General features: G+C 34.4%; 2 protein-coding genes across 3 annotated transcripts; one reads left to right on the top strand and one right to left on the bottom strand.

Annotated features, from left to right (window-relative positions):
- Positions 1–3151: 3151 nt before the first annotated feature.
- LOC118741742 (DNA replication licensing factor REC) lies at positions 3152–26560 on the top strand. 2 transcript variants are annotated; one of them, XR_004993336.1, is made up of 6 exons: positions 3152–4350; positions 4427–5038; positions 5123–5740; positions 5807–5927; positions 21054–21131; positions 25280–25363. XR_004993336.1 is itself a non-coding variant. In XM_036473719.1 (5 exons), the coding sequence occupies exons 1-5, from the start codon at positions 3486–3488 to the stop codon at positions 25659–25661; spliced, it is 2598 nt and encodes an 865-aa protein (XP_036329612.1). In that variant the 5' UTR covers positions 3155–3485; the 3' UTR covers positions 25662–26560. The 2 variants fall into 2 exon arrangements, 1 of the variants encoding a protein (XP_036329612.1); XM_036473719.1 differs by lacking the exon at positions 21054–21131 and having other exon boundaries at positions 3155–4350; positions 25280–26560.
- Positions 6730–19278, bottom strand: LOC118741753 (nose resistant to fluoxetine protein 6). The gene is made up of 11 exons (XM_036473730.1): positions 18867–19278; positions 14040–14332; positions 10155–10317; positions 8882–9031; positions 8445–8820; positions 8189–8354; positions 7930–8009; positions 7745–7858; positions 7325–7665; positions 7100–7242; positions 6730–7035 (listed from the first exon to the last, which is right to left on the bottom strand). The coding sequence occupies exons 1-11, from the start codon at positions 18943–18945 to the stop codon at positions 6931–6933; spliced, it is 2010 nt and encodes a 669-aa protein (XP_036329623.1). The 5' UTR covers positions 18946–19278; the 3' UTR covers positions 6730–6930.

Genomic DNA, 26560 nt, shown 5'->3' with positions numbered 1-26560 from the left:
ACGAAAGTATGCGTATGCATAATTTCGGTATTTTCTCATATGCATTATTTCGGTTTTCAACCGAAACTGTGCATGTATGCATTACTTCGGGTTTTTCATATGCATTATTTCGGTTTTCAACCGAAACTGTGCATGCATACATTATTTCGGTTTTTGTTATATGCATTATTTCGGTTTTCAACCGAAACTGTGCATGTATGCATACCTTCGTCTTTCACATATGCATTATTTCGGTTTTCATCCGAAACTGTGCATGTATGCTTTATTTCGGTTTTTGCCATATGCATTATTTCGGTTTTGAACTGAAATTGTGCATGCATGCATTATTTCGGTTTTTGTTATATGCATTATTTCGGTTTTCTAACGAAAGTGTGCATATGGATAATTTCGTTTTTTCTAATATGAATTATTTACTTCTACTTAGTAAGGGTTTTAATCCCTAAGCGCGGCGGAAAGCCGCTTACGCAGAGAAAAGTTCTGCGCAAAAATACGTCCGCCCTTCTTTTCCGGCAATACAGAAAGGAGAATTCTACTTAGTAAGGGTTATAATCCCTAAGCGCGGCCGAAGGCCGCCTACGCAGAGAGAAATTCTGCGCAAAAATACTTCCGCCCTTCTTTTCCGGCAACACAGAAAGGAGAATTCTACTTAGTAAGGGTTATAATCCCTAAGCGCGGCCGAAGGCCGCCTACGCAGAAAGAAGTTCTGCGCAAAAATACTTCCGGCCCCCTTTTCCGGCAACACAGAAAGGAGAGTTCTACTTAGTAAGGGTTAATCCCTAAGTGCGGCCGAAGGCCGCCTACGCAGAAAGAAGTTCTGCGCAAAAATACTTCCGGTCCCCTTTTGCGGCAACACAGAAAGGAGAACTCTACTTAGTAAGGGTTATAATCCCTAAGCGCGGCCGAAGGCCGCCTACGCAGAAAGAAGTTCTGCGCAAAAATACTTCCGGTCCCCTTTTCCGGCAACACAGAAAGGAGAATTCTACTTAGTAAGGGTTATAATCCCTAAGCGCGGCCGAAGGCCGCCTACGCAGAAAGAAGTTCTGCGCAAAAGTACTTCCGGTCCCCTTTTCCGGCAACACAGAAAGGAGAATTCTACTTAGGAAGGGTTATAATCCCTAAGCGCGGCCGAAGGCCGCCTACTCAGAAAGAAGTTCGTTTTCATGTATAGTGCATACCGGTTTTTGTCATATGCATTACTTCGGTTATGAGTCGAAACTGTGCATGTATGCATTACTTCGGTTTTTGTCATATGCATTATTTCGGTTTTGAACCGAAACTGTGCATGTATGCATTACTTCGTTTTTCTCATATGCGTTATTTCGGTTTTCAAACGAAAGTGTGCATGTATGCATTATTTCGGGTTTTTCATATGCATTATTTCGGTTTTCAACCGAAACTGTGCATATATGCATTATTTCGGCTTTTTTCATATGCATTATTTCGGTTTTCAAACGAAAGAGTGCACATGCATAATTTCGGTTTTTCTAATATGCATTATTGCGGTTTTCAACCGAAACTGTGCATATATGCATAATTTCGGTTTTTTTCATATGCATTATTTCGGTTTTCAACCGAAACTGTGCATATATGCATTATTTCGGTTTTTTTCGTATGCATTATTTCGGTTTTTTTCATATGCATTATTTCGTATGCACAGTTTCCATATGCACAATTTCAGGGTGCCCATAAGGCTTTGTCACCTTACTTTTTGTACCAGAAGTGGCCTACCACAGGGTTTAGTTCTTATATAATTCCCAATGAGAACGTTCTCGTCAGTTTTGTTCTCATTTTGGTTTTGGTTTTGACGCGTTCTTGGGAACAAAACTACGACAATGGCATTTAGTTTCGATCATACATTTCGTTCTCAGTCCCTGTTTTAAAATATTAATATTTAATATTCTTTAAAATATACATACATACATACATATGTACACATGCATGTATGTATATGCATTTACAAAAATTAGAAGTTTGAATTTAAGTACAGAAACTAATGTTTTAATTTACTTTTCTTGTCTCCGTCTACTCAGGCAAACGGTTAGGTGTACATAGTCGCGTACACTCTAGACATAAAAAAATAATTATAAAAAAAAATTTTCTCACTGAAAAAATATTTATCCTCACCAAAAAGATTATACAAGAAGCTTTATGTCGCATTACCCGGGTGTTTTTCGTTTAACCGGCACCAACATATGTATATTACCCGGGTACCCGGGCAAATCGGGTAATACCCGACTACCCGGGTAATAAAAGCCCCGGGTAATACCCGGGTACCCGGGTACCACCGGGTATCATCAGCCCTAATAAATATGTACGTTTGAGAAATTTATAATTAAAATACTAAAGTAAAATCCCTGCAAACTATTTTTTCAGAGTATTCTGAATTATAGAAAAATTTTAAAGATTTCAACTGATTTTGTGCCGAATTTTCAAAAATGAAATTAACTGTGCACACTTCGATTCTTTTACGAAATTTCTGAAGAAAATCGGTAAAGCAATGAAAATGTTGCTGCTATGTGACGAATTTCTTGCAGAATTTTCTTAAATTTTCGTGCCAACTACCTCATATAATTCTCTTTGAAGATTTAAAAAAAAATCGTAACAGAAATGAGACGCTCTTAAAAATTTCGTTAAGATTTCGGGATCTTTGGTTTGCGGTGACTCAACTAAAGTAGCAGTTAGACCATGATTCAACAAATACAGGTTGTAGCAATCGTACAAAAACAATATTTACCGTTGGTATGAACTCCTTGTGTCATCAACATCTTCTTTATCTATTCATATTCGTATGTAAATGTATACCCTGCACACCAGGATTTCATAGAATTCTGAAAGGTTTCACAATTTTTTTAAGAATTTTCTTTAAGAAACCGTACAGAAATTTCTTACTAGTTCCTGTCAACCGCTTCATTTGTTTTTCTCTAAAGATTTCTGAAATAATCGTAACACATTTCCGACACTCTTAAAGATTTCGGGAGCATTTGTTTGCAGGGTATATATATACGTATATGTGTATGTATACGCGGATATGTAAATAAAGCAAAACAGACGATAATTTGACACAAGCGTGCTCTTAAGAAGAAGCATAGCGCCTATCGCTATCACCTTTAATTGATGCGCCTTGCTGTTAGACGTGGCAAGCGCAATGCCTATTCAAAAGTCTGTCACACTCGTTCTGTCCAAAAGAGATTGCAGGAACAGTTACATATCGCACGTAAAGGGGCTTTCCGATACTACTTTTTTCTGTTTAGACGGTGAATGCGGAACGTCTAGTCTCAAACTTTCTCCTTCAGTTATATTCGATTGGCAACTCGGTAAGATGTCAGACAACATCCATTGCCTACCATTAGGCGCCTTGAACAAAACAGAAGACAGCAAACAGCTGATTTTATTTGTCAACATCGGTACAACAACGCGGGTTCATTTTAAATTTTAACTTTAATTTATAAATAAAAGTTTTGTGGGACCTTCATTAGTCAACAACAATGAATCGGCGAATTGAACGTGCTCCGGGACGCTTCGTCCGAGGCCGGGCACATGGAGGAGGCGCTTATCGTCCGTACTTTTATTTTCGTCGCAACGGTCGGACAATACCAGCTGGTGGCCGGGGAGATTGTCAGGCAGCAGGAAGCGCACCGAGAGGTGGCGGTTGGCGTGGACGTCGTCGTGGATCACAGCGTAACGATAATTCCTTGACACATCCACCAGACATCCGCTTAGATTCGTCGTTCCTGCGACCTGAATGTTATGCAGCGCCGGAAGATGCTCAACATATGGCACAAAGCATTGCAGTTAATATGCCCCTACAATGTCCCGGTTGGCATATGTACTTTCAACAAGAGCCGTACAAGGAGGCATCGGAAGTAGCCGTACGAATTAAGTCAGTGGAAGATTACTATAATCGACAAGAAGCGCTTTATGATTTGAAGCAAATACAATTTGCAAAGTGCTTTAAGTTGGAGGAGAATAAAGTTACTGCGGATGAATTACTTATGAAAGCGTGGCCACATTTGAAACAAGATATGTTGGCGCATACGCACCGCACATTGGCAACATTCGGCGTCGCTATGCACAAAGTAGTGACATTGGCAACGGTGGATCATTTGTCGAGTCAACGAGCGTGTAGCAAAGATGTCTACGTGCCGCGCTGCACTCTACCACGAAAGATATACGTGAGACCAGTGGGTTTTCAAGAACTTAGTTTAATATCTGATGTGGATACTTCGGTTGTGGATAGTATGTGCAGAGTACGCGGCGTAGTGTCTGCTATAGGGCCAGTAGAAGCGAGCGCCTCTTGGATAGCTTTCAAATGTTCGCGATGCGGGCAGGAGCAAACGCTAAAGCAAAGTGGTAAGAATCACACTTATCTGAAAAGTTAAGTATTTACGACAAATTAATGTAAATTTTATTAACATTTCTGTTTAAGGATTCTATACTTCGCGCCCATATAACTGCAAGCGCGAAGGATGCATAGCAAAGAAGAATTTTATAGAGCAACGATCATCTCCTTTTACTCGCATCACTCCTTTGCAAATAATACAACTTCAAGAGAACAATTTACAGTCGCCTGGCGACTCTGAAATGGGAAATCAAAAAACCTTAGATATCGAACTAAGATATGACTTAGTTGATACTCTCGTATCTGGGCAAGATGTAATCATAACGGGTATACTTAAAATGCATTCATTAATCGACGAACAAAATACATATCCCAATTCCGCTGAGCCTGCGTGTAAAATCTATATGAAAGCAGCCTCCATAATAGATGCAAAGAAGTTGGGCCACAACTTTACTCAACGTGATCTCGACGCAATTTCAATGATAAACTCAGAACCAGACAGTTTTAAGCTTCTGGCACATTCCGTGGCGCCAGAGCTGCATGGCGAAGAGTTGGTGAAAGCAGGTGTGTTACTATCACTTTTTGGTGGTGCTGGCTCACAAATACACAATGATTCAGAGATTAATGTGCTATTGGTTGGCGATCCGGGCATTGGCAAATCACATTTACTAGAAATGAGTGCAAAAGTTTCGCAGAGAGGTAGGTCACTACTTCAAATTTTGGAGATTTAAATTATTCCGAATTAATTTGTCATTTTTCACACCCTTTGTTCTTTATATATAGGTACGCTGCTCAGGGGCAAACGTTGTTCGCCTTCTACGCAATCATTAACCACAACGCTTCAAGGCCGCACAAATCACATTGTCAACTCTGGCGCGCTTATTACTTCCAAAACTGGCCATTGTGCAATCGATGATCTTGATCGTTTAGCTTCACAGCAAGACATTCTATTGCAATTGATGCAATGTAAAACTGTTTCATTACCATTGCCTAATATATATACAACTATTGCGATGCCCACGTCCGTTATTGCTGCTGCCAACTCACTGCGTGGTCATTACGATCGTTCACGGCTACTGACAGAAAATACACGTTTGAACAATTCATTGCTGCAGCAATTTCACTTAATATTTTTGCTATTAGATAAGTCTAATAAAGATTTGGATACGTCTTTAACGGAACACATCAAAGCAATGCATGATGGCGTAAAGAAAAGCTCTGCGATTGCTTCACGGTTCGCTATGAAACCAAAAGGAAATAATTCAATGAATATTACCATCAGCGATGATGAACTGGACGATGACAATTATGATTTGAGTGATCGTTTAAAATTAAAATATATAGAATTTGAAGAGGAGAAATTGGATTTACTGCCACCAATATTATTGAAGAAGTTTATCGGTACATAGCTTTTATATGTTGTAAGTTTGCTTTTGTAATCAGCGATTACTTCTTTGAATTTTATAGCATATGCTCGCCAACATATGCGTCCATTATTAAGTGATGAGTCTGCCGAAACTTTAAAATCCTTTCATATGGGTTTGCGAGAGAAAGGAGATGAAGAAAATCGTTGCACTGTGAGTACAAGGTAAGTACACATTTTAATTAGAACATTGCTTGTTTGAATTGTAATATATTTTTTACTTGATATGGAAGTGAGCTTATGTTTTTTTTATTTAGTTACTATATTTATGATAGTTCTGTAAAGCTAACGGAGATCGGAGAGCCAACTTCAACGGCAACTTGTCTCCCAGTTATCACCCTTCTCGGTGGATAATTTCAGGAGCTAAAAGTCCTTCCAAAAAGGCTGCGAGAGTCAAGAGACTTTCTTCTTTTCATTTATTTCCCCTTTCTTTTTGGTATGAAGTTATACACATTTCTTTCCTACCCATTATAAGTACTTTTGTCGGGCGCATTTCAAAACGCCTTTTGGAGAAGCTCTTTTTAACTGATAAACAAGGTATTATTAAAGATTCATTTGAAGTATGTTTTATTGCAGCTTAAAATGCACTTTGAAATTGATTTGTAAAAATGTGTACATTCGCGTCAATTGTAAATAGGTAAAGTGATTCTAAAAGGCATGTAGGGAAGCTGCCCTTGGGTAAGCCTTTAGAATGGCTTCACTTGAAAAGGCCTACCTAAATTATTTTCTGGGTTCTTAATGATAGTACGTCTTAATTAGAGATTTTATTGCAAATCATGAACAGGTATTCACTGTATGCAAATATGTTGGCCTGTGGTATATTAGCAAAAGGTCAAGTATCCAGTACTTCTGATGCCTACCTTTAAAAAATATATATTGTGGCCATTGTATGTTTTTTCCCGTTTTGTAGAATATGAAAATATCTCAATGTTTATTTCTGTTAAGAGTATTTTATTATCACTAAACGTAATGTACTTAAAAATATGTATTTTTATAAATAAAAAGCTTTTAAATCTTAAAATTAACAACTAAAAAAGTTGGTATACTCATTCGCTGGGTATTGAAGCAATTTTTGAGCTAGTCTTTTAAATCGAAATTACGGGTCATGATGTTCATATTCCCTGGGCAATTTGGCAAGCGACATAATCATCTTGATTTAGAAAAAAATCTAACGCATAAGTTTCAGCAATGCTGATGTAGGCAATTCAACCAGAATGGCTAACAGCAGTGAAAGTAAATAAGAAACTACCAACGTAGATAGTATAAAGGAGAACTGAAAAAGAACAGAGCCAACTTTTATAATATAATGACACCTAAAAGATTGTTAATTTATTTACCATAACCTCAGGGCCAAAGAAAAGTGGAGTTCTCAACGTGCCCAATACAAAGCGCGCTACAAAAATGTGTATCACGAAGGCGCCATACGTCAGACGACCTAAAATACGGAAAATAGGCAAACAAGAAAATTTGCGGAATAAACCTGAAATGAAGATACATAGTTAAAAAATTAAGTTATCGTTTCTAGAAGATCACATTCATAAGTTTCTAAATATGTATCTCACCTCCAACTTTGCAAGCTATGCCCACCACGAATACGCCCAAGGCTAAACCCCAATTATTGCGTTGTATGGCAGCATAGATACTATTCCAAAAATGTGGTTGCTCCTCATAGTAATGCTGATAGATAGGATGAGCCGATAAGAGCCAAAGAATACCAGCCGGAATAAGCGCATACCAAAGGCATTGAAACACTTTGGATTTATGCAGTTTAAATTGTTTGCTAGAAATTTCATCGTAGACAATGGCGGCAAGTACGCCACTGAAATAACAAGCGAAATTCATATGAAATGGCGCATAGAATTCGCTGAACTCGCGATCATCTATGAACGAGTCTTTTTGCGTTCTGTGACAAGTGATGAAATTACATAAAAAGGATTAATATGCACACGTTAATAAGGTACTTGGTTAACTTCTTAACTTACTGTGGCGAAGGCACAAAAAAGGGATCGTAATTGCCGAAATAGGCAATAAATCCTGGCAGTACATAGAAGAAACCGCCAATGCAGCCGAATAGCCAGTTACGAGTGTGGGGATATCTGGGTGGAAGAAATATGATTTTTATAGTTACTAATTCGTGTTTACGTAGTAAGGCAGAAGAAGGACTTACTTATGTGCGATCATTAATATGAGCAAAGAAATCATAAATGAGAAAGTATCGGATGCCAAATACCAGCTCTGAAGCATACACTGTAAGAAAGGAAAAGAACAAAAATTATTTTCTTTTTCAGTTCGCAAAAAGCTTTAAATGTTAATTTTTAAACAAATAACACAATAAAAGTTATCACAACTTAAGTTACCACATCATTGAGCCAAGCTAAATTGAATACTTGTAAAAATAAATCCTTAAGCAGCAGCACTTAATTTACCTTCTCATTGTTCCTGTAATAGTTATTGATATAAAGCAAATTAGCCCACCAATTCTTGCGACAAGCGAGCTGCTCACGTTCAACAATATGTCGCCAAAGTGGCCCGCCGTGATTATCAAAATATACGCCACTCAATAGGATAACAAAAGCGTATGGAATGGTTAAACTGAAACAAAAGAAAGAAATAAAAAAAAACGAAAATACATATCCCACGCTAACTCCAAGGCTAACGTAAATGAATTAAAATGAGACTCACCGCAAGTAACGGAATATATTAAATTTAATATACACCTCTACATATTCTTTAGTACTCAATTCATTCTTAATCTTTGTCAATGCCAGCCAATTGATAGTCAACAACAAGCCGCTAAATACAAAGAAAGTAATTGTAATCAAACCACCCGAAATTAGTAATGTACCCGCAACGGTATGCAACAAACGCTCATTATCCTGTGGATTACTCAAGGCGCCCTCATAGAGTATCCAGTTGGTGTGTGCAAACACCACCAAGAACATACAGAAAAATTTGAAGCAATCAAGAAAACGTAGATCGCGTCCCATTTTGCCGACTGGTTCCTGATTTAGACGATACCAATTGCGCACCACTGAGAAACTTACACAGAGACGATTGACTGTTGGTAAATAATAGTAAACAATTAAATACAACAACGCTTAAGTGTAGTCAATACTTACTTATACCCCTGACGGCGCTTTTGTAATGATCCTCCCTTGAAATCTCTTTATCGCTAGGCCTATGTTTGAGATAAAAATCAAATAAACTGCTGCCAGCTACTAGTAAAATCAGCACAAAAGTGATGGCGTAGAAGGTGAGGTTCCATGTATCTGTTTACAAACCAATAAGCAAATATTTATGAGTAGCAAGTAAATTATATGTTATATGTTATTGTTTGTATAAAGTTATAACGATTATGATATAAAAATACGAGTATGTATACATACATCTCTGAAAAAAATGCATTGCGTATGTAATTGTAGATATATTTCCTTTTCAAAACCAAACGCATTTCAAAACAACAAAAAATTATTAAACATTAAATACAAACACTGCGTGCTACGTGATCGCACTCGAAATATGTCATAATGATGAGATATATGTATATACATATATTTTAATGAGTTTTTCTACGGAAATTCTAAATTCAAAGTTAGATAATCTTGTTCTATATATTTACTGCTACTATTACATAAACTCATGGACAAAAGAATAGCTGCATAATTCTAAATAATATTATTTGTAATTTACAGTATCGGTCATATAATTAGCGCCCCATTTAAAAATGATATTGCTTGCACTTAGGTTTATTTATTAATTTTTAGGAATTTCAATTAAAATAAAGTTCATCCTAATATTTTTTTGGCAATAAATGAAATGAAATTCTCTAACCCGTATAAATCCAAGTTTAAAACTTTGCAGATAACTAAAATAAATTAATAAAATTTTAATCAAAATTTCAAACTTTTTTCTCAGAACTGTTAGAATTTTGTATAGCTAATTCAATTTTAGTGTAATAAAGCGCAAATCTCAAGAGGTTAAAAATTACCGTTGATTTTTAAGATTTTTTTTTGTCGCATTTCTTTACATATAACGAATAAGCCCAATTTATTTTTATATGGAAGAAAATGCTTAACACTTTCTACTAACAAATTCTAAAAAATTGATGGTAATTTTTAACGACACGAATGTAGCACCTTATTATCCTAGCATTGAATGGGCTACAAAACTGCATACTCTAAAAGTTCTGAATAAAAAGTTTAAATATTTGATGAACATTTTTGTTTTTTAATTTAATTAATTTTTGTGAACTTTGTGTAAGCTTTGAAACGTTTATTTATTTTGTTTCTGTTTTCTTTTAAACTAAGTTGGCCAACATGTTGCAAACAATACCTTTTTGAATTGTGCACTTATTCTTTTGTCCATGAGTGTATGCAGTAATGGTTTACTCACCCATTTCAATAACTTTGTGATTTGTTTCACAATATTCAATCATGCTAACAGCCCTCAATCCATGTGTTTGTGTCAATCTTAAATTTATACATTGATTCATTATAGTATTGTATTGCTCGCGATTCGTCTCCTCGACGGTAAAGAGACCAACGTATGTGTTGAGCTGCAAGCAAAAAAATTAACATTTTATTCAAATATCCTTTGAAGCTGTGGTTTATTTTTTAGGTACGGCAATAAAAAATTGCGTAATGTGTAAATATTTATGAACATCTATATGATCAAAAATATATATATATAATAATAAACATCTAAGGCCCTAAAGTGGCTAAAAAATTAAAATTTTTATGATACAAATTTGAAATCTCTTTAAGGCCTTTTCCATTGATGGCAGCGAATGTATCATCGAAATCAGTTCCTTTTGAGAGTTATAAGTTAAACTCTAGAAATTTTAAGATTTCGTAGAAAAATCACAAGTGCAATACCTTCACCCATTACCGATTGAAGAGCTCCTTGGTTAATGGTTTTGTTATTGCATACAAAATTTATAACTAAGGGCTGTTTTCACCACCTCTGGTTAACTATAATCCTCAGTTAAACATCGTTGCCGACATTGCCGACACAATGTCATTTGCATGGAGTCAGATACGTCGCTAACGATGTTTAACTGGGGACTAGTGTTAACCAGAGATGATGAAAATGGTCCTTATTCTATTACAAATAAAATATGTATAACTCTTGAACCTGCATGGCGTTAAAGCACCAAAATTGAATTCAACCTTTTAAACAGGTGGCAACCCTCTTCAAAAACCTAAAAAATATTCGAAATGTTAAACAGAGTTTCTGAGTGAAGATATTATAGACTCTTCTTTGGCTTATTTAATGTTTAATATTTTTAACCGACTTCAAAAATGGAGGAGGTTATCAATTCTGTCGGACTTTTTTTTTGGTATATCATATGTTACCGCATAACATTGAAACACGTCAACCGATTTCGATACTTCTCCAAAACTTGTATATATAAATTGGAGTCGGTTGTGTTTTTTTGCCTAAAAATTACTTGCTTTTATAAACGTCTAGCTAGTTATACAACCACCACCATATAAAGCAACATTTAAAACTTTGTATAAAAATTCAACAAATTTTCACCAAAATTTCTAACTTTTCATTCAGCATTTTTAGAAAAAAATCCTCCTCAAACTGCAAACCATGACTCAATAATAGTAAACCCGATGGATTAACAACTGAGCTAACAAATACACAATTGGAATTTACAGGGCAATTCTGACTTATGGTGTTTTCCTTTTTTTCGATTTGTCTTTTAGCAATACATTTTTTTTAATTAAACGAAATTCAAAATATACATACATAAGTATATATTTTCCTTTGCAAAACAATACCCAGTGGGAAAATGTAATGTATAGTAATCGAAAAAATTATCAGTAAAACAACCCTTATCACATTCGAGAATGCATTTTTTTCCCAGGGCGATGTCTTAAGAAAAGTGGGGCATTCAATTTTGGATTACCTGGTATCGAGAAATTAATGTAATTTAATATGAAATTTTTGGGACTTTTGAATACATTATAATGCTCATTACATATTAAACAGTACTTGGATGTAAAACTCATAAGAAATACATTCGATTATTTATCACGCATGGAATGCATTACTACTTTTCCCACTGGGATAAGAACTGTAAATTGAAAGACACAAATTTATTAAATAAGTTTCTAAAAATTAAATGAAATTAAAAAAACAGGGACCGAAAATCATCACTAAATACCAAGATATTTATTTTCAGTTAATTGAAAAATCGTTTATTTTAATTAAAATTTTTTTCAATAAAAGATAATCGTTCCAATTTTGATTTTTTCGATCATTTTTAGCCCTTATATAAGAGACTGCAGTTTAATGACCGTTTCAAATCTATTAAGTTCTAAAATATTTAATCTTAAAAAAAGAATATGGGATGACCGAAAAACCTGTATTCCAAATATAACGATTAATTTTAATCGCAAAAATATAAATCCAATTTTAACGGTTAATTTATGATTTCTATTATAAAGCTCATCACCATTACAGTCTCTTAATTTTTTTTTTTTTTTTTTTTTGTAAAACAATAGTGTAGTGGTTAGCAGTGTGCGCTACCATTCCGCAGGACCTTGGTTCAATACCAGTATAAAAAAAAAATAAATAGCAAAATAAAACACAAAAAGTTTTTTTTCTAACAGCGGTGGCCCCGCGGCCAGTTTCTCATAAAAATGCAATCGCCGTTCGCAGGCGGCGAAAAACTGTAGGTCCCTACCCTTCGTGTGACAACATATGGCTCGGCCATACACTAAAATATTGTGTAAATCTATTCTTATTATTACTATGTAAAAATTAAGAGAAATTTAATTAAAAAAAAAAAATTAATTAAAAACACAATGAAATCTAAAAAAATAAGTTAAATAAGAAAATAAAATGAGTTTTTAAAAATATATGTATTTTGCTTTTTAAAATAATAAAATCTAAGAAGTAAAATGGATTTAAATAACATAAAACTCTACCTCGGATTTCTCGAATTTTTAATTTCATTTAATTTTCAGAAAATTACTTTATTTATTCTTTGTCTATTTAATTAAGTTTATTTTACTTTAAATTTTTAGATTTTATTGCTTTAAAAAATATATTGTATTTTTTTTAATTTCTTTAAATTTTCAGAAACTTTTTTTTTAATTTTTATGGTTTTAATTACATTAATTCTTTTTTAATTTTATTTTCCTGTAATTTTTATTGTAAAAAAATATTTCATAAAATTAAAAAAAAAATATAATTCCTAAAAGGCAAACAGAATGACGCTAAGACCTCCTCACTAGCAGAGTTTTCAATTAATGATTCAAAAGAAAAAAACCGCTGCTAGAGGACTCGACCCCGGATCTCTCGAAGTTTTAATTTCATTTAATTTTCAGGGAATTATTTTATTTATTTTGTCTTAATTAATTGTATTTATTTTTTTTTTTACTTTTGCAATTCTATTGCTTAAAAAATATATTCTTTTAATTCAATTTAATTTTCAGAAAGTTATTTAATTTTATTTTTCTATTTTTAATTTACTTTTATTTTTTATTTAATTTTCCTTGAATGTTTATTGTTTTAAAATGCAAAAATATTTATTTTTATTTACTTTAATAAAAAAAAATGTCTGTTAAAAGACCAACAAAATAATGCTAATACCTCCTTGCTAACAGTTCTTTAAATTAGTATTTCGAAAGGCAGAAAAGAGCTTTCAAGATACGAAAGACTTCTTGCTTTTTGGTGACTTGAAAGACAGTTACCAGAATTACCCACAATCCACAAGAAGGGACGACCTGTATTATGGGCCAAGTGCTACTTTGGACTAAGGACCACTATACAAAAACCGCACTCTTTAAGTAACTCATCATGGAAAATGGCAACATGCGATGAGATGAAAAAGATTCCCCGGGTCTTAACAAATAATTAATAATTATTGCCAACGACCTCATCAAAACTGCCCATGCAATTATTTGTTTATTTTACTTTGAAAGCATCTGATCATCTGATTTTCTTTTGTTCTGCTTCTTGTCTCCAATTTTTATTTGCAAAGGCACTTCACAAGGCCATGCAATAACACACATGTAAAAAATGTCAAGAAGGCGAGCACTCATTCTCTTCTCGTCTGTAAAGCATGCACCAGACGGCTTATTTCACTGTGTATGAGTGAGTGTACGGTGAGCAAAAGCAAGCACGTTTGAATATTCAAATGCGACACACATAATCTAAGTAAATACAGGTGCAAAAACAAACAAAGAATAAATGTAAACAATAAATTGAAACAACAAAAAAAAAGAGAGAAATGCAAACTCTCTTTGGTGATTCCCATACCTTTGTGTTGTTCGTTAGTAATCCAGCATAGAGTTCTTTGACCACATCTGGATCAGCAGCAGCCAAATCCTCTTTACACCAGCGCAAACACAGTCCATAATACAAATGTCGATGATCGAAATGATGTTTATTGTATTTCGATATCTCAGCAATGGCTTGCCAAGCCTCCGAGTTCGCTTGCGGCAACACCTCAGCGCGTACAAAGCAATATGTCTCCGAACGTTTGAATTCTTGTAAACAACGATCGAAGTCATCAAAGTCATAGAGGTTTGGCATTTTAAAGTATTTAGTCACTGCGAATGAGAAGACAAGTTACATACATTTATTAATTTGTGGTTTGCTTAAGTTTATGGTGCGTAAATACGTTAATTAACTAAATATTGATTGATTCAATAGTAAGTTGAAACGGTGTTAATAAGAAAAACAAAATTAAGGATGGCAAAAAAGTACGTATGTATACATATATGTACATAAATACGTAATAAAAATATTAAATATATAATTAAATAGTCTAGTAATAATGCTTAGAGAAACTTCCATAAAATAAATAATAATTATAATAAATGGTTTTGAAACCTACTTTTTTATTTAAAGTGGCTTTTTTATTTTTCCTCTCTGGCTTCAGGATTTATTTTAAAGGACTTTATAATTTCAAAGGTATGATTAATTCCAAAAACTATTTAAAAAATTCAATGCAATGTAGAATAAAAATATGGGTACCAAATGCAAGAGGAAATTTCTTTAGAATTCAAAAAAAAAAAAAATAAAATTTTTTTTGATAAAGTTAGAAGGACGAAATTCGAGAACCTTTTTATGCATATTATAAATAAGAATTTTCTAAGAAATCGAATTGAAAAGTTGAAAATTGCTTTGGTATTTTGATATTTTGGTATTTATTGCATTTACACGAGTCCCAGATGAAATTAAAAAAACTGGTTCTGCTGGTTTTTGCTATTGAATGAACTAAAAAAATAATAATAAAATTTGGTATAGAAAATATAAATAAATCAAATCGTCAAAATGTCAGGGTCGTTATATTTTTGACGCTGAGTGTACATAAAATCGATGTAAGGGTGTTGTAAGTCGAACTGATTACCTGTGGTTCGTCCATGATTCGACAACCTGTACAAATTTAGTCAATGAGGAAATTTTCTAGGTTTGCAACCAATAAATATATACAAAATTTAAAAGATGTAGTATCCATTGGATTTTGACAACTTTCGATGAAACCATTGCGTGCACTTATACATACACGAGTCGAATATATTCTTAATTGATTACTTTTCGGCATGAACGCCTTTTTAACAAAGATTGTAATTGAAATACTTAAGTTACTGTTGTTGGCAAACTCCAAATTGGTTTTAGACCCGTGGCTTCTTCGGCAAATTTTCTTGGAAGAACACGTAGAATCCTCCTATCTATACGCGCATAGTCAAAAATAATGACCTGCTCTAATGTACACATGTGTGTTTTCATAATGTCGGACGTGGCATTCGTATGACTTTGCAGTTAAATAAATCATAAACGGAGGTCACTTATAAAAAAAAATTTGCCGTTGTGTAGCTTTTACATCGTGCTTTGGCTGACAGACAATTAGAAACATTGGTGCGAGAAAATCGCTAAAAAGAGGTCATAACGGATGTGAGCAAACAGAAGTGCTTTCAGAGTAAATATAAGCGAAACTCTGCGAATCTTGTGAAGGTATCCTTTCTAAAGCTTTCTTTAAATAAAGCCAATTTACGGACCATTACAACCAATTCATATTTAATCAGAAGCAATTCGATGTTGATTTTATATTGTATTAAAATGGGATAACGGACAGAATTTCCCCCCGCACAATATTTTTACTAATAACACCGTGCGACAAAAACAAAAAAAAATTTCGAAAGACACTAGAGAATCGATATACTTACGAAACTATAGGCCAAATATAGTAAAACAGCGTTTTTACTTTTTCACTCTGACATCAGGATTTTTTTTCAAGGGTTTTTGAAATTTTAAAGATATGATAAATTCAAAAAACTATTTAAAACAAGTAAGAAAGTCTAAGTTCGGGCGGAGCCGAACATTAAATAACCGGCGCACGTATTTTCACCTTTCCGAAAGCTACCGCTACATGGTAAGCCGGGGCGTATCAATTTTGAGTAAATTAGAGTCCTTAGATTTCGAAATTTTGAAGTTTCAAGCAGTTCTGAAATTTACCATTATATGAAAAGCGGGCTCAATTTTAGTTCGCTTTCAATAATTTTCAAAGTTTTGCTTTTATGTGGCAAGCACAATAACCATACCGAGTTTGGTACAAATTGGTAGAACGGTTACCGAGATACATATATGTGATCATAAGTGGGCGGTGCCACGCCCATTTTCCAAAATTTTATCACAAACGTATTTCTTGGTTAAAAGTTGTTGCAAGCATCAATTTTGAATAAATTATCTTTAATATTTACTGATTTATTGAAGATTTTGTATTTCTCTAAATTACCGTTATAAGGGATGTGGGCGTGGTTATTGTCCGATTTTAAAAATTTTCGGCCATTTGGTATGTTGTGCGAAGGCCAGGAAGTTTGGAAGAAATTGGTGCAGCGGTTACCAAGATATACACATGTAACCATAAGTGGGCGTGGCTACGCCCATTTTCCGAAAATTTATAATATTCTTATTTTTCGTCTAAAACTTATTGTAAATATCAATTTTGAGTGAATAATCTCCAGTAGTTTCTAAAATATCGCAGTTTTCGTGTTTCTGAAAATTACCGTTATATGGGAAGTGGGCGTGGTTGCAGTCCTACCTTGGATAAATGGAAACCTACATACCAAATTTCGTTGAGATATCTCAGTTTTTTCTCGAGTTATCGTGTACGCGGATGGACAGACGGACGGACAGACAGACATGGCTCAATCGATTTCTTTTTTCATCCTGATCATTTATGTATACATTTGTCTATATCTATCTCGATTCGTTTTGGCTGTTAATAAATTTTATCTTCTTAAGTTAATAAAGTTTGCAGGACGAAATTCGACGATGAGATCGTGCATGTATTAATCTTCAAACAATGATAAAGAAAAATATATATATATTGAAAATTTCCCCGGATATTTAAGGACAAAATTTGTAAAGGACATTTTCCATACCCATTCGTCCTCATGCACAAACAAATTTATTCTGGTATAATTCTACAACATTTTTTCTTTGATATGATACCCTTATTGTTAACCTACATTGCACTGATTTTTCAAATAATTTTTTGAAATAAATAAACTAAGTACGCAGTTTTACTATAATTATTAATTATATATAAATTTTTTTGTGTGTAAAATTTACTGTTGCACGGTGTAATACTTACATATAATATATAATATGCACTTAGGTCTTTTTTAGGCGGTATATGCGTTACTCAGAAAACCGCATAAAAATAATCCGCATGAAAAAGTTCTTTACTTTCACACAAAACAGGAGATGCGTTCCAGCATTTTCAAAAACCTCATAAATTCAGATACTCCTGTGAAACATTCGAAAAAAAACCGCATACAAAAATCCTGAGCGGCAATATTAAGCAAAACAAAATAATTTATTTATTCACTTCAACTCGTATTATTTCATGTGAAACTGAACATTAATGAAATAAATAAAATATTATCTATATTTAACCAAAAACAAAAAAAAAACAATATCACAATAAATACATGAATTATGCAAGAATACAAAAACAAATTAATTATCAGAAGCATTGTCTCCTAAACACTGAGAAAAAGTATTAACAACTCTCAAAAAAGCGAAATCGCTACAGGGAAAAAATGGTTTGAAAACCCGCTTAAATTCAAATCCGCATAAAAAACCGCACAAAAAGAGACCTAAGGGTATAATATTATGTATGATTTAATTTTTTATTTCCTTTTTTTCAGTTCTCCACGGTTTTGCGTTTTTTATAACCTTTTTTCGCCATCTAAATACGAAATTTAAAGTTACAAAGTCATTGAAACTCATTTATTTTACATTTTCATTGAAAAACCCATATGTATGTATGTATGTACAATGCACATATGTATATGCCACCAATTTTTCTTGTTTCTGTTCATCTTCCTTGTTACCACTGACTCATCGCTATTAAAATTGCATTTCCGATAAATTTACCGCTTCAATAAGGCACAGGTAGGTTTTCAAGTCAACAATCTTTAGTTTATATTTTTTCTGCTCCCTTTGCTTCTTCCATTTGATTTAATTTAATTGGCTGCATTAAAAGTGAAGGGTAAACAAGTTCAAGTTGAGCTTTCGATTTCTTTAGACAGGACCTGTTAAATGAACGCACCTACATACACAAACTCTTATACTTCCTGCGAAATTCTAGAAATATCTCGTTTTTGTTTTTTTTTTTTGTTTGTATTTGGTGCCTGGAATTGGAATGGCAATTTTGCATAGCTAATTTTTCAGTTCACTTCTGTATTATTGCGCTTGCGTCTGTTATTGCTGGGCTCACAATTGCACACAAGAACTCCTGAAGCGAACAAACGAAAGACTTAAGTGGCGAACTTGCTGTATAGGGCTTCACTTGTTGAGTTTTCGTTGCAGTTAGGGGTTTTTTTTTAAATTACTCATAATGTTACTCAATTTTTTTCACATGCTGTATCGATAAAAATGAATGCCCTTTCTATTTTGTGCTACTAGAAATGGCTTCGACCATAAGCATGATATAGAAATCGGCTTAAACACAAATTTGGAAATTAGCTTTTTAAATTTCTATATTTTAAAAACATTTTTGTTTTTAAATACCTCAGTAATCCTTTGCGTTATAACTTTGTTTTTATTTACTTAATTTTTCACACAACTTACTATTCATTTCAAAACTTCTGGCAGGCCCAGCGAAGTATGTCGCAATAGCAAAAAGCCACAGCATAATTTTGTAGAACATTGTTGTTATTTAGACAATTTTTTTTAATAACTAAAAAGCGTATGATTTAATATGTATGCTTGGTACTTCAAAATTAAATTTTTGCCAACACTTATCAACACAAAGCATTAAATTGCACCAATTTTTTGAATCGATTTTTCACAATTTTGTTTGTTTTTTTAACTTCCTTTTACTTTTTTAATAAAATATAAGTCCACTCTTTTAACCACTAGTGGCTTTATTAAAAACTCAGGGAAGCGTGTACCGCATGCTACAACAGTTACAATGACAATGACTGCGAAGATGTGCCGAGAACTTTAGGCTGCTGATAGTTGCGTATGTATTACGATTGGCATTAATATTGGCAAAGATATTCTTATTTATGTATGGATAGCGAACCTGTTACATTCGAAATGGGAATATTATGCCGTTACACACACACATATACCAAAGCTTTCCGCTGACCATTTTGTATATTTTACTTCGCTTACATGTAACAGAAAGGGCTACTTTTAAGTGGCTGGTTCTGCGATTATCAAAAACAAAAAAAAATCAAGCTAAAATTTCTAAACTACTTACTTACCTACATGTTTATGTAGATTACATTTCATCTGTTCACATTGAATAATTATTTATGCTTTCATAGGCTTTACCGCAGTCTATTTTTTTTCTTTTCTTTCTAATGATATTCACAATATTTTGCTATCAGCAATAGAAGAGGAGACCAAGAGGGGATTCGGGGATTTACTCGAGCGCGTCAGATTAACATATGGGGGATACCCTGCATCCTGTCAGCTGAGCAGAATAGTAAAAAAAATTGATAGGTGGATTTACTCGAGCACGTCAGATTAAGAAATGGTGGGTTAATTACATGCTGAAGAGTGTGCATTTCAATAATCTGATGATTTGAGCGTTACGGAAGGGATTGGGAGGGTCGCAAAGTCGCAAAAAAAACGTTACCTTGACATTATCGAGCGCGGTCAATTTTTTTTTTTATTATTATTATGAAGCAAACAGCTGAAGGATAACGGGAAGTATATAATCTGACGATTTCCACATGCCTGAGTAACGAAAATCGTCAACAAAGATTAGCGCTTGCACTTGCTGTTTTTAAAAACTATTTACTACAGATTTTCTACAAAATTTGTTACATTTTTATTTGTTTGTTGTTTTCCGTTCATATTATTTGTCACAATCATATGACTGGAACTATACCCAGCGGACCAAATGCTCGTAAATGATACCAGTTGCGAGTGAAATGTAAGAACTAACCCAAACAATCTGTCGCTAAAGATGATGTAACTTTTGGCTCAACAAATATCAGTTAAAAATTACTTTTTTAACTTATGTATGTGAATTTTACTCAATTCTTAACTAAAATCACTAGACATAAAAATTTGTATGTAAGAAAAACACGCATTTTTCAAATTGAATAACTCAGTGAGAGGGGAGACCAGTATGTTTGCATGTATGTATTTAAAAAAAATATTTATTGGACCAAAAAGTAGTGGGTAGGCACTGTGGCCAATGGTAATCAACTATTACCACCTCCGCATGGTTGTAAGCCATGCAGAGTCCGCAGAATGCTCCGGAAGCAGTGTCCGGAGGATGCATCCGACTAGGCAGAGCACACTTTGAACTGCCATCAAATTATAACTTAAGAAAGTTTTATTACATGACAGTTGAGAAGTGCATGTACATAAATTTCATTAATTTAATGAAGGAAATTTTTGCACATGCAGCAGTACATAGCATGCATTTAGGCGCCTGGTGTTAGCAGTCGCGTCTAAACACAAATAATTTTGAATTCAGCAACCTTAGGTTTACTTATACATGAAGAAATTCGGAACTCCGCTCCCTTCTTGCTCATTCTTCATATAGTATCAATGGACTATGTGTCCCCTTACTGCTTTTGAAATATTACCTTTGAAATTTTACTAACTAAATTTTGTCATTTATGATGAGTGGAATTGATTTTTGAGTGTTGTGTGGATCAAATTCTTATCAAAAAAAACTTGTTGGACTATTCTTGGGGATTCAGGTATAATACCCCGTGAATTCTATAATAACACACTTTTCATCTAAATCATTTTATGTAAAAAAATATTGTCAATTACTTCTTGTTACAGATGTGAAAAATGCAGAAGAAATTGACGACCAAGTCGAAACGGACTTGCTGTATGATAGTTGCACGGATAAAATAATAAGTATGTATTTAAAATAATATATGTTTGGTTGACTGTGCATCTCAGAAACGAAATAATTTTTTTAAACCGTCAGATTAAGAAAACCCCTCCAGATAATCATCAGAACCTTCTGTATGAAAATCTGACGCGCTCGAGTAAATCCACATCGCGATTTTTTTTTGCATCTTCAAGAAGACGCCACTAGCGCGAGCTTGCGTCACATATGAATCGTCAGATTATTGAATGCGAGGTTCATTCGGGCCCACTTAACATCCCTTTTAAATAACTGACGCGCTCGAATAAATTTTCTTGTCACCCATTTTTGGCCCTTCCGTACGCACACCCACATGATGCAAACCGGCATAGCATATCTCCGTCATCAGAAACACGTTTGATTTATTCACCATAAATATCTGACGCGCACGAGTAAATCCATGCAACTGTTTTTTTTTTACATTTATGGAAGCCTTTAGATCCTCCACCCGCCGCTGTAAGGAAAAACTTCACGTGACCTTTTTTTTTCCCATCACAAAATCTTCAAAATCCAACAGGTCAAAATGACCCTCGAGTTAATCCCGATTTAGCATCGTGGGCTGCCCTACTACAAGAATGTTTTACTCAATCAATACTTTTCTCTTTATTCACATCGTTCCATTTGTATAAAACCACTTCTAATTTGGTACTGCAAACGTTTGTCGGTTTGGGCCGGGACTAAAAATGTTCGTCCATTGCCCCTCTCTTTTCCGAAGCTAAGCCAATATTGACAGGTCCTTCTGCACTTGGTCCTTTCATTGTATTCAAAGATCCGCTTGCTTTCACTGTCCATGGATATTTCTACCAAAGCATCATTATATATGTGTACGACGGGTATGACATTTTGAAATTTTTGAACAGTGAGGCTTGTGAATTTAACGACGGTTCTACTTTTCAAGTGCCCACCGAGTCTAAAGTAGCACCTGTTGGCAAGAGTTAGCCTTTACTTGACCTGTAATCTGACGTTATTAGTGGTGTCGTCAGTGAGTCGCGGAGAGGTCCTCTCCGATTTGGATGGTGTTAAATATGGATTCAATGTCACTCTACAAGCCGTATTTCTTCTGCAGGGGTCTTTTCTTTACTCTTCTCCCAGTATTGCTCAACTGTCACTCGCGTAGCTACTATTTCTTCCTATAAAAATAAATCGACCCCAGCGACACTAGGCGAGCCAGTTTTTAAGAATACTTTTCCACTTAATGTAGCCAATATATATTTTTTTTTGTCGGAACCAGGCACAAAACAACACGTGCAGAAAATAGCACTCAGACTACATGCCGTCCATTGTACTGTTTCCATGTCCCTTTTAATCTGTTTTAAATCTACACGATTTACGAATAAGCCTAAGCAGAATGTTGGGTGCAAAGAGCTCAGGTGTTGATCCGGTGTTGATCCCTGAACACCTCGCAGCCAAATGTCTCATACCTAATTCTTGGAACGGTGGGCAAGAAGCACAAAAAGTGCTCCATCGTCTCATCCTCCTCAAGGCAGGATGGGCAAATGGAGTGGTCATTTACGCCTATCACAGTCACGTGTTTGTGCCACGTGATATTCGCGCCTAAGGTCCTGAATCATTAATGGATTGTTCGCATAACATCGGCCCTTCACGGTACCAAATTGTAGATCCGAGGTATCCAGTTGACATTGCCGAGACGGCTAATAACATGATTACCGAATTTGGCGCGCAAAAAATCGATTGTGGTATGTGCTGTGTACCATGAGACGCCATCCTGCTGAAACCAGAGATCGTTTATGTAAGTCATTGGCTGCAATTTCTGGCCCCATCAGGTCGTTTATCATGGCTCTGTAGCGCTCACCGTTGACCAAAATGAAAGGTACTTTTATGCAATTAGTGTTTGAATAAATAATTTTCAATCAAAAAGCCCGTATCTGTCATTGCAATAGGGGACTGAATCTGAGCAATGGTTTGCACAATGTTGTCATCAGGGGCGTCCAAATTTTCCGGTTTGTTTGCATAAAATAATGACTTCGGTGATCTTTGTGGCCAATTCGCTGGTCCATTTTGAGAGATCACGAATTCACTAAACCGTGAGCTATTGTGAGTATAACGGTACCTCGTGAATTTCTCGTGTATTTTATTCGCTCCAAATTTGCTTATCAAACTCTCAATTGACCAAAAATTAGCCTTCATTCCAAACTAGGAGCGCCAGTTACTGTCGAAATTCGACAATTTTTCAAGTTTTTTAAGGCCCTTGGAGAGGTTTTCCAACGTAACACGTCATTTAACTTATAATGTACAAAACCGAAAAGTCTCCTGCTTTGAAACTAAAACGTGACTACAATTTTGTATATGTTTGCTGGTCTTTGGCATTGGAATTAACCCTATACGTTCCAGTGTGTTGATAAATTTCGATAATTTGATAAATATCGATAATTAATAGAATTTTAAAAAGACACCCGATAACTGAATAAAATTCCATCACGCGACAAATTTCAACAAAAGTCTAAAATGTGTATATATCGATATAAATCGATAGCTCAATATACTTAGTATACCTCTATAGATTTCGATAAGTCGGTTAATCGAAAGCTATCGACAAATTTTGATAACTCGTTACACTCTGGTAACGCGATAAAATTCGATAAGCAGTAAAAACTCGATAAACTTATATAACCTTGAAATTCCGATAACTAGATATATTTTGAAAATGCCAAAAAAAAATCGATTCGATAAATTGAAAAATTTCAGTAATTCAAGTAACTCGATGCTACGATACGTCGACAAATTTCGTTAACACTATAAATAATGATAATTTAATAAATATCGATAACTTTATGAATTTCATTAACTTAATTAATTTCGATAATCCCATAAATTTTTATAGCTCGATGACTAATAATAATAAACATTGATCAATTTGAGTATGTAAATCGATACGTTTCGATAACTTGACAAACATGGATAACTCGATAAATTCCGATAGCTTGATAAATCCCCTTAAGGGGAAAAGAGTTACGAACACCGGAATTTTATGGCTATATAAAGATGAGATCAAATTTTCATATATTTGCTAAAATTAAGTAGAAATCAAAATAAAAGCAAATAGATTTACATTTACACGTAATCTCACTTTAATACTTTTGCTCCAACAATTTTTTTTTTCGTAAATATATTGTCGCTACCATTTCAAGCTATCGAAACCTTCCGCATGCGTTTAGAATAATACGTAAGTTGGCAAATCGTCGAATTTCTAGTCTTCTTAGAAGACTCCCACACTATTTCCTAATGACAACAACATTTTTTACAACAGTTTTTTTGCTCTCCTGGAAAGTACCGATTTTCACATTCGATAGTTTGACATGGTAGCGACGATATGTATACCTGTTTACTATTTTTTATGCTTAGTCATGATTCATGAGCATTCCGTATTTATTCATACAGTTGCAAAATTTTAGTTTTGTAAATTTTTGTAAATTTAAATTGAAAACGCCAACCTCATTCAACCGGAATTCAGCTTATTCTAAATTCATATGTCTTTCGGCGCGTTAACGGTAGAGCCCAAAAGTCTCACGTGTATTCAAATTTAAATATGCACAACAAGCGCTAAAAAGCGGTTAAATCATGTTTACCGCCATATTTTATTTATATTAGCTCAATATATCGGTGTAAATGGCGCTATCTCTTCAATTTCAGAGGTCAAGGGCCTAGCAGAAGAAAAATGTTAATATTTGTACAGGTTTCCTGAGTAGAAATTAATACACAAAAAAATATATATATAAATTAACGCAGCAGCTTTTCCATCAGAAAAAGCATATTTCAGGTTGCTAATATTGCCTTTCATTTATTACAAACATACATACATATGTAAGTAGGTACTTAGTATGCGTGCCGCTGCTGAGAACTTATAATTATAATTAACATTCTCTGCCGCTGGACGCTCAACTTTTACCGGCTGTCCAACATGTTCGAACTTCGAAGTTATGTTGTCACTGTTAATGAACATACGTTAAATTACTGTTGATGCAATGTTATCTAAAAATTAGCGACATACTGTAAAATTCCTGTTAAAAAACCCGTATTTTCATCACTACCAATAGCTGTAGGCAGGCTGTATGTGACGTAAATTTCAAACATTAAATTTAACCAACTATTTTTATTTTTGTGCTTATATTTTCAGTCACCTCGAGGGTCTCATCCGACTCTCACAAGCCCGTGCGCGCATTGATTTCTCGGCGGAAGTGACGAAAGCGCATATACGCGATGTTCTATGCATTGTGCGACACAGTATTGCCGATACAGTGACGACCGATTATATAGACACAAATCCAGCGACAGCAAGCGCATCCACCAGCCAACGAAGTACAGTAAAAAAGTTCATACAAATGTTGCAAATGCGTTCGAGCGCCTTGGGTCGGCGCATATTCGACTATGATGAATTGAAAGATATGGCAACGCGCGCGGGTATATCGTGTGGCGTCAGCAATTTGGTAGAGACTGTAAATTTGCAAGGATATTTGCTGAAGAAGGGTCCAAATATGTATGAGGTGATGACGGATTAGTGGCGGAGGATGAGGTGAATAAATGATATATGTACGTATTTATGTACAATATTTAAATGATTTTTAGTATTAATAATCAAAATAATATAAAGTCTTCTTAGTGCCGTTTTCCAAGCAAGTTTTAAAATTTATCTGCCCAGAACAAAATTTGTGTTTAAAGGGCAGATAAATTTTAAAACATACTTGAGAAAACGGCTTTTAATTAGGGAAAGTGATTATCAGTATTTTTTTGTTACTTACATACACATACATATTTTAAGTTACACTTATGAAGTAGTTTTATGAAATAAATAAAATGAGAGATTTGAACTTTTATACTACATACACATGCCGTAAAAGAAATATGTAAATACAAAACAGGAAAAATTAAAATTTTGATAACTTGCTTGGGAATCGCTTCTACGATGGACCACAATTTTTACGACGATTTCTATACAAAGAAGCTTCATACTGGTATTCACGGGAAGATAAGAGGGTTGGCAAGATGCAGATATTCTGATTCCAAGGACTGGATATCTGCTCTGAAGGAACGGAATCTGCCCTTGACCTCGAGGGCGGGGAAAGAAATGGGCTTGCTGTAATAAGCCTTGAAACAAACTTGCAATTCCAAACGATTTGGCTCACGGTGTACTAGGGTGAATTATAATTTTTAGCAATCTTAATCTTAATCTGTAAATTAAATTCTACAAATGGTGTTAAGAGTTATCTTTGTGTCATTTTGATAGAACAACTTAAGTGACTTTAGAAGGTTTGAATTTGGATTAAAAAAATAATAAGTTGCACTTAAACAATTTTATGGTTTTATAAGGCTTCTATTAATAGGGCAGTTCAATGGAATATTCAAGGTATTCATGTAAACTAGATATGCCAGATCGAAATAAAAAAATCGATTTTTGAAT

The sequence above is a fragment of the Rhagoletis pomonella genome, unplaced genomic scaffold, assembly GCF_013731165.1.
Source record: "Rhagoletis pomonella isolate Grant_MI unplaced genomic scaffold, Rhpom_1.0 Rhpom_scaffold_00001, whole genome shotgun sequence".
Classification (NCBI taxonomy): Eukaryota; Metazoa; Arthropoda; class Insecta; order Diptera; family Tephritidae; genus Rhagoletis; species Rhagoletis pomonella.
Note: the sequence above shows the minus strand (reverse complement) of the source record. Positions and strands in the feature narration are given on the sequence as shown.